General features: G+C 36.7%; 1 protein-coding gene across 1 annotated transcript in view; it reads right to left on the bottom strand.

Annotated features, from left to right (window-relative positions):
• CNTNAP4 (contactin associated protein family member 4) overlaps window positions 1-13,184 on the bottom strand; it is a 222,609-nt gene that overhangs the window by 172,577 nt on the left and 36,848 nt on the right. Inside the window, exon 2 of the mRNA XM_039888850.1 lies at window positions 11,552-11,662. Coding sequence (XP_039744784.1) covers window positions 11,552-11,662 — 111 coding nt within the window. The remainder of the gene's footprint in view (window positions 1-11,551; window positions 11,663-13,184) is intronic.

Raw genomic sequence — 13,184 nt, forward strand, 5'->3', positions numbered from 1 at the left:
AAAGTCTAAGCAGGCAAAAAATAAGGTCATGACTGTACTCTAATTTTTTAAAATTAAAGTATAGTTGACATACAATATTATATTAGTTTCAGGTGTACAACTAAAATTTACTTTTATTAAGGAAAGCCTCAAATATACTTGACATACAATATTATATTAGTTTCAGGTGTACAACTAAAATTACTTTTATTAAGGAAAGCCTCAAATACCCGGTATGGGTATATTAAAATAGCATTGTTTAGAAATCAAAGAACTGCGTTGGGGTGGTAGTAATAAAAACAACAAAAAAAAGAAGTATAAGATAGAGAGACTGCAAGCCATAAATGTACAGAATTTATCATCTTCTGGAGGAGGAACCAAGGGAGAAATAAAAGATGATTCTGTGAATTTAAGCCATGGTGATTAAGATAATCACCAGGAACCAGAAAAAAAAAAAATTACAAGTAGAAGCTGGTTTAGAGGTGATACATTTAACTTACGATATGTTGAGCTTTTTATGAAGACATCTTGCAGGCAGCTGGAAAATTTTAGCAGGCAGTTGAAAATACAAGAAAGGAGATTATTAGACATGTTTCTCCTCCAGCACATATGTAGGAGATGTTTGCACAGGCCTCCTCCTGAGGCCTTGGAGGTGGACTGGCTCAGTCAGAGAGGGCATGCACAATGCCAAGGTCAAGGATGAGGCTTTGGGAAAACCCACATAAACATTCATGTTTTGGCATGGAGTCTCTGACCTTGTTTTTCATTTTTGTACAGTCAGATATTTTTATATAGTCTAATAAATCAGTTATATTTTACATGGCCAATTACATAGTCAATTTTATGTGTCCCTTTTATTTTCTACTGTTAATATTCATTAAATGTCAATTTTTTAAAAAAATGGATTATAAAGAGAAGAGAAAAATAATAAATAATCCTCAAATCACTTAGATGTGATTTTAGTCTAGCTTTCTACTTAATTAGACCTGTAAGGCCCTAACAATGCCCACTAAGGGAGATATCTGACACAAAGTCCTATTGAGAAGAAACAGAAAAGTCCTTATAAAATCGTGTCATTGTTCTACATCTTCTTCTCACGTAATTACTTCTATAGGGCAGCCTTCAAAAGGGTTACAGTTAAAAATCAAATAAGAAAATCTATGGCAAAAGATTTAAAATTACAGAGCTGGTAGATAGATGATGATGATAGATGATTGATAGATAGATAGATAGATAGATAGATAGATAGATAGATAGATAGATAGATAGATAGATGTGATGTCAGCAAAATGGCAGAATAGGAAGTCTCCAGCTCATATTCCCATCAGCAACAAAAATTGGCAGCCATTCACGGACAAAAGTGCCCTTGTGGGAGCTTTGAGATCTAGCCTTAGACCGAGAATAGTCCCGCCCTCCCAAGGGCTCACCAGGAAACACCCCTGACTATGCTCCTGGAGGTAGGCCCACCCATTTCTGTCCAAGCTATGGTCCGGGAACAGTTCTGCCTACTCAGGGACCACGCAGAAGACACATTCCTCTGTGTCCCCGTGGCAGGCCACCCGACCTCAGTCCAACTGCAGATTATAAAGTGGCCCCATAACTAGGCTCCAGCCCCTCACAGCTGCCTTCAGGGAGTGGTCCTGCTGGGAGACAAGCCAGTTCCTACCTGCAGAGATGGGCCCTCTAGCCTTGGTCTGACTGTGGATATTGAAGTGGTCCTGTAACCTAGCCCAGTTCCAGTCCCGGAGCAGTCCTGCCCATTCAAGGACACAGCGAGGGAGACACACCCACCTGTGCCTACTTTGATCCAACTGCAGACCCTGAAGTAGCCCTGTGACCTAGCTCCAGCTCCCCTCTGCCACAGTCTGAGAAGAGTCCTGCTGAGCAGGGACCTGGCAGGAGACCTGAAGGCAGACATGCTGATCTTGGTCTGACCATGAATCTTGAAGCTGCCTTTTGTGATCCATCTCTAGCCATGCTGTGTTTCAGTGTGGGGAGAGTCCAACTCTCGCAGGAACCTGGCAGGAGGCACACCCATCCATGCCCCAGATGCAGGCCTGCAGACCCTGTGGACCCTGAAGCAGCCCTGTGAGTCTGTTCCAGCCTCTCTCAGACACAGTCTGAGACCTATCCTGCCTGTCCAGAGACCTGCCCAATGATGCTCCTTCAAATGAAAAGACAACAATGCAAGGCTACACAGATCATGAAAAATCAAGCAAACATGACACTACCAAATTGACACTGATAAACTTTCAGTAAACAGCTCCAAAGAAATGGAGATCTATGAATTGCCTAACAAAGAATTTAAAATGATCACCTTAAAGAAGCTCATGAGATACAAGAGAACATAGAAAGACAAAAATAAATAAATAAATAAATAAAAGAACAATGTATGAATAAGAAGAGCAGTTTAACACTTCTGAGCAGTCTTATGAGATGTATCCCAGAACTTTCCACCCTGAGAACAAAAGAGGGAAGATTTTATCCATCGGTCCTCCTCCCCTATTGGTCGAGGTTAGCATCACAGATAGGCATACCCCATACCCTACCATCAGAGTTCATGATTCCCGAGGATTCCCTGAGGCAGATCATCCCTCAGCATCAGGGAAGTTATGGAGCAGGAAGCCACAGGTAAGTGGTGAAGCCCAAGAAGAGGCCCTGTAATACCTATGGGAAGCTGGTCCTTACCACACTGGCTGGAGAAAGAAGTAGGGCTGAAAAGATGTAAGGGTCCTTCAACAAGTGTCTGATAGATTAGCAGTCCCCAATCTTTTTGCCACCAGGGATCGGTGTTCCTATGAGAATCGAATGCCTGATGATCTGAGGTGGAGCTGAGGCGGTGATGCTAGCCCTGGGGAGTGGCTGCAAATACAGGTGAAGCTTTGCTCGCTTGCCTGCTGCTTACTTCCTGCTGTGCGGCCCCCTGTTCCTAACAGACCACAACCCACAACCGATACCCCGGTCACACAGTTGGGGAACCCCGTGATAGATTATAACACATTTTTAATTATAATAGTCTCTAATATGAGTGAATACAAAAAAAAAAAGATGGTTTTCTACTGCTAGCTATCATACTTCTGCTCAATCCTTTCCTGGGGAAGATGATCTGAATGCTTAAGCACAGTGTCAGAGAGAAAGCTCTAAGCCCCTGCTTTCACTGCTTCTTTGGTTGTCAGCCACCATGTTTTCAGAGCACACGTACATTCTAGCCAACAGGGCGCATTCTCATTCTGGAGCTGAGTCCCTTCACACCCGTATGCTAATATTTTGTTTAGAGTATTTTGCATTTATATTCATGAGGGAGAGTGGCTTTTAATTTTCCTTTCTTGTTTGTCCTTGATAGGGCTTGGTATCAAGGTTATGCTGGTCTCATGGAATGAGTTGGGAGTAGTTTGACTTTTTTTTTTTTTTTGTCTTGTGGAAGAGAAAGTGAATGATTAGAGCTATATCTTCCTTTAAAGTATTTGGAAGAATTCACATATGAAGGCATTTTAGCCTGCAGTTTTCTCTGTAAATTCATGTAAATTATGGATTTACTGTCTTTAACAGACAGGAATATTTAAATTTTCTGTTTTACTTCTTGGTATAATTTGATAGGTTGTGTTTTTCAAATAATTTTTTCAATTCATATAAATTTTCACAATTATTAGCAGGAATTTTGTTAAAATATTGTCTTAGTATATTTGTCTTACTGATTATATGTATTACGTGTTTTCAATTTCATTAATTAATGTACTTTTTTCCCTCTCCTGGTCCTTATTTTTGGTTTCGCCTGTTGTTTTTCTAATTTCTTGAAAAACTGAAAAATTAGGCAATGGATGAATCATTAATATTTAGCCTTCCTTCTTTTGTAATACACATAATTAAGGCTATCAATATGGTCTAAGCTGCAGCTCACAATTTTGACCTATAGTATTTTGTTATCGTTGAGTTAAAATGTTGTCTAATTTCCATTGAGATTTCTTTTGGAGAAGTGTATTAATTAAATTCCACACCTTTCTGAGTTTTTAAATATTTTTAATTATTGTTTTCCAGCTTAATTCAACTGTACCCAGGACACTTACTCTATATGATTCAAATCCTTTGACATTTGTTGAAATACTGTTTATGGCCCAGAATAAATTTAAGTATTCTAGGTACACTGGATACGAATGTGTCTTCTGGAATTGCTGGAGGCAGAGTTTTATATTGTAACACATTAAAATACAAATTACATATTTACATATCTTGTCAAATTTGTTAACTTTGCTGTTAAAATCTTCTGTGTTTCCACTGCTTTTTTGTAGCTAATTCTTCAATAAGCTACCACTCGCTATGGTCTGTGTTTCAATTTATATTGTCTATTTCTCCTATTATTTCTGTCCATTTTCTTTGTACGTTTTGAAGCTCTGTTATTTGGTGCAGAAAATGTCAGGCTCACTGTATAGTATTTCCTTTCTCTCCAGAACCTTTGCCCTTGACAGCCTGACTATCTTGGTTTCTCTCAGATATCTTCAAGCAGTTAACACTTTCTAGTTGGTTTGTAGAAATGCCACTAACTGTTATGGGCTGAATGTCTGTGTCTTCCCAAAATTAATCTGCTGAAGCCGTCACCTCCCAATGAGATGGTATTTGGTACTTTTTGGAGGTAATAAAGTTCAGATTTGGTCTTGAGAGTGAAACCCTCACAATGGGATTTGTGCTTTTACAAGGAGAAGAGAGAGAGATCTTTCTCTCTTTCTCCACATGCATAGACCAAGGAAAAACCACACACACACAGCAGGAGAAGCCAAGGAGTAGGCTCTCTCCAGGAGCCAAATCTGCTGACACCTTGATCTCCACTCCCCAGATTCCAGAACTGTAGGAAATAAACATCTGTTGTTTCAGACAACAGTATTTTGTTACAGAAGCCCAAGCTGACGAAGACACTAACTTTTCTAAATTAATCATACAGACAGCCACCTTATTAGACTCGGTTCCTTGACCAGGAGGTGAGACAAAGTCTTAGGTAAAACGCTATCATCCAGAGTTTCCTGGACAACCAGGTTGTACGTGGACTGGTTTGGTTTCTTCCCCTTCTTTATCCTGCTTCTTCCACTCCCTCAATGTTTTCTCTTAGGAGTTACCCACTACTGAAGCACTGGCACCTCAATCATCAGTCCCTGATGATTGCTCCTGAAAGAACCCAACCTAAGACACCACCTGATTACTTAACTCAGTTTACGCACTGTACCAACATGTGACATTTTCCTACTCAGTATTGTGAAAAATATTAGATATACACAAAGAAATCTAAGTTAGGTATTATTGATAAATTTTAATTTTACGAATATATTTTAATTGACCAAATTTGAGTCATTGTATCAATTTTAGTAGGCTCATATTTATAATTTGAATTCCTAGATTTTATATAGTTGAATACATTTCCTAAGCCAGGAGCTTAGTTTGAGGGAAGTTAAGAAGACAATCTGCCTCAAAGTCCTCCTCTTTCTTTCTTTCTGGATCAATTTCACTCATTCACATGCTTTCAAAATGTCCATTATTCGAGTGAGTCATAAAGAAAAGACGTTGCCTATAGAATATGACAAATAAAAAGAGCACATTGTCATAGAATTTAGAAATCTTCAAATACAACCACATACATTTATAGGAAAGGGAAAAAAGAGAGGAAACGCCATTTCCCCAGGGCCACCCACAGTTTCGTATTATAATCTAGTTTTCATGATTCCAAAACCAACATTTTTTATCATTATAAAATACTTAGGATTGGCTAGTTGGCACATTCACTCATATTACATTATCAGATTGATTCAGAGCGAAAGGAAGTATGCTACAGGGACGGCAAGGACGATGAAGGGTAAGACAGAGGAAGTGCCAACACGCCAGAGACAGGGATTAGAAGAGAGTGGAACATAGCCTCAAGGAAGGGGACCCAGACAGGAGAGCAACACCCAAAGTAAAGAGAGAACCAAAGGGTCAGATGGACAATCATCCCTGCTATTAATTCAAATGAATCGATAGACCAGAAATGATTCTATATTAATCTCAGAAGTGAGAGCCAACTCTCTTCTTTAATGAATATAGGATACAAGCATATCGAGAAAGGAGATACAAATCTTCACTCATTTTTATTTCACCCTCTCAAGGCCAGTACACAAAATATAATCTACAAGCACAAGTGACACACTACTGACCATAAAATTGATCTGCAATTTCATTTTCCACACCTTTATCAAAATGCTAGGAAGTTTTTTTTTTTTAACTTTCCAAACCAATTTCCAATTACAAAAAAAAAGTAAAAATATTTTAAATAAAACCATCAGAACACCCTAGCTCACAGACTTTGACTAAGGATTTATGAGAACATTTCGTCTTTACTTCAACTTAATAATGAACATATAAAATGTAACTATAAATCTTTGACCTGCTTTGCTTTGTAATTAATCAGGAATAAATTGACTCTTCTTACCAGAGTTATATGAAAGCCTGAATTCCCTGAGATTACCTTTGTATAAATCGATGTATAAATTTGGTCCTCTGAGGTTTGCTAAAATGGGGTTAATTGGCAGGACACAGTTTCAAACTGTTTAACATTCTCTTGGGACTGGGCTTTTGAAATTCTTGTGACCACACGACAGTGCTGTGACCTTCTTCAATAAGACCAATGCCATTTCAGTACTAATTCTTCCAACAGCGTATTAGGGAACTAAAGCATAGAGGTTAAATATTTTTCCTGTCCTTAAATAAGTAAGAAGTGGCATGATTCAACCCCAGAAATGGTGAATTGATCCCAGATATGTCTAATGCCGAAGTGTTTGCTCTTCACTGAAAATTTTATAATCCTCTGGAGAGAGTGCAAAACAGAGACGTAGAGCAGGTTAGCTGAAGTTCAAGTGTGTTGGAGAAAGTATGTGTTCTGTGATCACAGGGGTGACTCTCAGGAATCTGACTATTCAGGGATGTAGTCAGGTTTAAGAGCTCTCAACTCAATTTTAAGAATTGTACATCTCCTAATCCCAGATATAAATTACTACACAAGACAGAAAAATCAGGCACAGCTAATAAGAAGTCCTGTGCCACAGCCTGAATCAGCATGGAGGTGCGGGATCCTTGCAATTCAAGTAATTATTGAGGTGTCAAGACCTTACTCAGCCCATCAGATCCTATATGATGGGGAAGCTGTAGAAATAGAAGCAAATAAACTGCTGGCATCTTTTGTTCTCTAATAAACTCTACAAGAAAAGGCCAGCCCCAATGTAGTCAATACTCTACACCTCAGGCAGTGAAGCTTGCCCACCTCTGGTCTTGGGGACCTCTCGGGCATATTTCAGACTCATAATCACCGTGCCAACAAGGCACCCCTTTCCTTAGGCCTGAGTTTTTTCAGTCCTGTACAAAATTCATCTCTTATTCTTTTCATCATAAAGAATTGGTCATTAAATATATTAACGTTATTATTTTTAAATGTAATAATTATAAAGCTTTCATGCACTATATTTAACAACAGGAAACCTTCACCTCATCTGTCCTCTCAAGCACTGACACATATCATGCACACCTTGGAAATTTATCTTTGGGATTTTAATTTAAGCATAATAGTTGTGTGCGAACAAGCACAATGAGTTAGGGCACTAAGAATTGCCAAATGATTCTGCTTAGAATGTTATGATTATTACTAGAAGTCCATCCAAGAATGAGAGCTGTCTCTGTCACTTAACCAAATACACTAAATTCTCCACATGTAGATGCTTGATTTTAACAGCAGATCCTATAGGCCTGGGGAAAGCATTGTTTTATAAGCATTTAGAGTAGAAGGGCTTAGCTCTGGTTTTAAAAAAACAGATAATAGCAAAATACAGACAAATATTCTACTTTATGGCAACACAGGAAATACTTTGATCTTTCAGAAAAGAAGAGAGTAAAAAGGTATAGCTTGGAGATATTGTGGGTTCTGTTCCAAACCACCGCAATAAAGCGAGTCATAATCTTTTTTGCTGGTGGAGAGTCTTGCCTTCAATTTGTAAAAAATACAACATTTGTGAAACATAATAAAACAAAGTACAATAATATGAGGCATGGCTGTATTTATCAGTTATGGAAGCATTCTGCTATATTATTAAACACATATACACATCTACGTTTACACTCACACCTATAAACATTTTATTCTTGCTGTGTATGATAATTTTATTTGCTGCTTTATTATTTTACCTGTAGACACAAGTATGTCAGTTTGCAATAATCTAATTCCAAGGTTTCTCAAGTACACGAAAATAAAAACTTTCATCAGGATTTCACTGTAACTCAGGAACAGTTCTACATACGTGGCTTCTTTAAATTCTGTCTTAAGGATACACTTGGACTATCAAACAGTGCACGAGAACCTATTTGAACTCTATGACAATAGTAAAATGTAAGTTGCCTGTTATAATTCAAACTATACAGAAGCTACAACAATAAAAATATTATATAAAGGCAGAGAGCGATTTAATGTCATTATATAGCCAGTGTTAGCAAGTGATTAGTTTTTGTTTGTGTTGTTTACAGTTAAGTTTGGATTATACTTCTCTGTCAGGTTCAAATTGAGATGCATCTTCCTAGTGTAAAGGAGCTATGAAAATGAAGCCATTCACTCAGTGGCACTTGTACCAGTTTTCCAGAGCTGCTTAAAAGAACAGAATTTTTTCTCTTACAGGTTTGGAGGCTAGAAGTTCAAAGTCAAGGTGTCAGCAGGCTCACACTCCCTGTAGGCTTTAGAGAAGAATACTTCCTTGCCTCTTCCTATCTTCTGGTAGCTAGTTGCTGGCAACACATGACTTTTCTTGGTTTATAACTACATCATTCCAATTTCTTCTGTCTTCACAGGGCCTCCTTCTATCTGCCTTTTCTGTGTCTGTGTGTCTCTAAATCTCATTCTCCTGATAAGGGCTTATTTAGAGCCCACTCTAAGCCTATATGACCTTTTCTTAACTTGATCATATCTGCCCAAACTCCATGTCCTAATAAGGTCACATTCAAATGCCTCCTCCAAAACAGGTTAATTTTTTTTTCTTCCCTGCTGGTAGGAATAGAAACTTTAAGTCTTTTCCCAATCTCCTTCCCCATTCAAAGGCCTCGATATTTTCACAGTTCTTATTTCATAGATGGAAAGCATTGGGTTATTGAACTTGATTCCTCATTTCTTGCCTATCAATATTTGGCTCTAAGTTTTCCAGATTCTACAGGAAAGAAGTCACCATACCTGTGCTCCTAAGACACTGGGACTTTTATTTGCTGATTTAGTTTATTTATACATGACCTGCTGACTTGGCTGAATGTCCTTCCACAGCCTGATCTAAATACTACAAGGAATATTGCCATACGAGAAATAATATGTAGCCTTTTATAAATCACTCAAACTCTGTGAACACTTCATGTAATTAATAGGAAAAAAAGAAAACTAAATAAAAAAGAAAAATGTAATCAAGTAGGTTGACAACTAGCAAAAGATAATTAAAATGATCTTATTTTGTTTCTGTTTCATTAACATGCAAATGAGATTCATGAAGTTTGATACTGTTTTTCACCATAGAAATGAATTAAGAATGAAAATGAGTCCCACTGATGAAGGTTTCCGATGAGTATATAAATTAATGAAAAATATGATTTGATCCAATTAATAACATATACATTTTTTGTGATTTATTGAAACTCAACAAATGAAATAAAGGTAAATAGTTAAATTACATTTTATATCTCTTTCCAAGGGCCAAACCCTATGAAAGTTTTTATTATCCAAATGGAGTGGTGGTAAATGTTTTATTTTAAAAAGGAGCACAAGATGCACTCCATGCTGAGGTCAGTGTGGTGATGGCAGCATCCCCACTGGGAGGACCATGGGCTCTGTACTGGCCCTCAGAGGGCTTGGAGAGCCCACTTGCCTGTGGTCAGTAAGGTAGTCAGAATGGAAAATAGGGAGAGATAGTTCAGAGTGACCAATAACTCTCATCACAAGACAAATAAAAGTAACAGACGAGCATCATGGACACAAACATATTCTAGGCCCCCAAACTCCCCATTTGATGCAAAGATCTCAGTGATTACTCTCTATTGATATTCTCACACCCAGAAACATACATAAGTCATGTCAATTATACACAATAAAAAAAAATGGAACGCACATAAGTAATTGTCTCAAGTAACATGAGATAAAATTTTAAAATAAACTTAAATTCAAAATCATGCTAACATTTTAGATATTTATAATGTGTGCCAGATGACAAAACACAGACACACACACACAAGCACACATGACCTATTTGTTATGTCCAGTGTTCAATGTACTCGAACGTTAAACGGCAGCAATAAGGATGACATCAAGGAGTAAAATTAGAAATATCTGACATATGGCATGCACGAAAGGGATAGTAAATGAGCTAATCACAATTTTAATAATATATGATGTCAGTGTCTATTGTTTTCTGGTTGTTAAAAATGTTTTCTGTGTTTGTGTTTTATGGTTGTTAAAAATGTTTTCCGTTTTAGTACTGCCAAGCCTCTTCCCATAGAGTATATGCACAGATGGTTTTTGCCTTAGCGTATTATGAAAGTAATATGAACCATGATGACATTCTGTCTCTAAGTACAAAAAGTTTTGAAATTTTCTCTTATATCTACAGCAAGTTGCCATTTAATTATCTGCACTTTCCCTTAAACATATTCAAGCAATCAAACACAACCAAAGAGTCAACAATATGAATTCCTAAAGGAGCATGAAAGCTGATTGAGTTCCCATTCCTCAACAGGAGAGTAAATCATGTCATCCACACTGTGAATTAAACACATCGGGAGCTTATTATTTTTAAATAACTAGCAACTTTTAAAATTACTTCTTGCAAACTTCCTTATCTCGAAACAGAGAGCTAATTAAATTTTCATGGCTACTGTACACATAATGTTTGTATACAGATGTTCCTTGACTTACAATGGGGTTACCTTCTGAAAAACCCATCACAAGTTGAAAATATCATAAGTCAAAAATGCATTTAATACACTTAATTTACTGAACATCATGGCCTAGCCTAGCCTACCTTAAACATGCTCAGAACACAATATCCAGAAACCGCTGGCAACACAATACACAGCAGAGTATCAGTTGTCTAACCTTGTGATTGCAGCCTGACTGGGAGCTTTGGTTTACTGCCACTGCCCAGCATCACAAGACAGTATCATATAACATATCTCTAGCCGGGGGAAAAATTAACGCCTATTGCTTTTGCACCATCATAAAGTCAAAAATCATAAGTCGAACAATTGTAAGTCAGGGATCATCTGTATTGTTGTAGAAAAGTTTGTTTTATAGGATACATTATAAAGCTTGAAGGAATTCAACTCTTTAGGTGCTGAACTGATAATACAGAATTTTAAAATGGAATGCAACTCTCTGCCGTTCCAGACCCAATCCGTACGTCATGTACATCCCACGAGTTTCCGCCATTTGCTTATTTAGATAGTTACTTCCTTTTACAATATATCACTTATAATGATTTTATTAGAGAATGGAAAATTAATGAGATTCATTCTGAACTAATTGGAGGGAAAAAAGAAGACTTACCTTCTCTTCGATTTAGCCTTGCAAATCCAGGACCGTGGCTGCTAGAGAGCTCGGATGAACTGCTAAATGATGCCTGAGACAAAGCAGACACCAGAGGCTCATCGCAATCATCTGCCAAAGGGGAAAAAAAAATCCACATTCAAATTAGTACAGTGCTGATAGCTTTCTTGGCTTCCACAGACAGAACGAACAAAATAAAAATAAGAAAAACTAGGATCTCTAACAATATGCCCACTGCTTATATGCAGTATTCTCCTATAGGTCTATTAAGTTCAGTAAGAAAAGAAAAAGTACTTCAAGACAAGAGAATATGAAAAAGGAGAAGGTAAACTTCATAGAAAAATGATTTATCTTGAGGTAGAAAAGTTATTTAACAAAAAACAAAAGTACCAAATCACTATACCTAATTTACAGTGATAAACTTATATAAGAAAAGATTTATAAATTTAACTGTATTAAATTAAGAACTTATGGTGGCCTAAAGTTAAGTGAAGAGAAACATATCAACATGTAGAAAATACTTGTGAAACAGTATACAAGTTGCATTCCATATTAAGAAAAAAATAAAATAAAATAAAATAAAATAAAATAAAGAAAAACAAAAAGTACCTTTAAATCAATTAGAAAACACATTAGGAAAAATGGCACAAACCAAGACCAAAGAGTTCACAGAACAGAACCAATATAAATTCAAGCTCACACTCATCAGTAAAAAGAAGTGTAAATCAAGTCTACGATTAGATACTATTTTACAAATAGTATCTAAAAAAAAGTAGATTATCAAGATTTAAGATGTCTGACAACACCAGATCATGCAGAGAATGTGGGCCAAGAGAAGCTCTAACACACAACTAGTGGAGTGTAAATTTGAGCAACTACTTTTAAAAAACAATTTGTATATTTGAACTTTCCGTACTCCATATTCCACCAAATCTGCTGATAAAAAACAAAAGTACCAAATCACTATACCTAATTTATAAATAAACTTATATAATAAAAGATTTATAAATTTAACTGTATTAAATCCTGGAGAAAATGTCTCTATCATGAACCACTGGTCTCAAGGCACTCTGACTTCTTACCCAAAAATGTGATACAAATACTAGTATTTTCTGTGTTCCATGAAAAGAAAACAGTCAGAAAGCAGACCTAGAGAAAGTCTTGCATCTGTTCCCCAGGAGACATGTGCAATTTCTAGCAACATTGCTCATAATAACAAAAAATCGTTAACCATTCAAACATTCAAAGACCAAAGAACAGATCACTAAATTGCAGTACTTTTCAAAATGAAAGAACCCTCAACAGTAAAAATGAACTACACCCACACACACAGAGACACACACATACATACAGGTTGGATCTTAAAAACAAAATTTTTAATGAAAAAATCAAGTTATAGAAAATCATATGTTTCATAGTTTTGAGAACCTTAAAGACAAGCAAAGCTAAGTAATATGTTCTCTGGGAACATGTATGATTTTTTTAAAAAACTATTAAAAACAAAGAAAGAAAACCAATAAAATTCAGGATGGTTGATTATTTCTGGAGGAAGGCAATATGTGTGTATATGTGTATATATACATATATGTATATAAGAATATAAATGAAAGTATATACCTATTATCTATCCCTT

The sequence above is a fragment of the Pteropus medius genome, unplaced genomic scaffold, assembly GCF_902729225.1.
Source record: "Pteropus medius unplaced genomic scaffold, Ma_sr-lr_union100, whole genome shotgun sequence".
Taxonomy (NCBI): Eukaryota; Metazoa; Chordata; class Mammalia; order Chiroptera; family Pteropodidae; genus Pteropus; species Pteropus medius.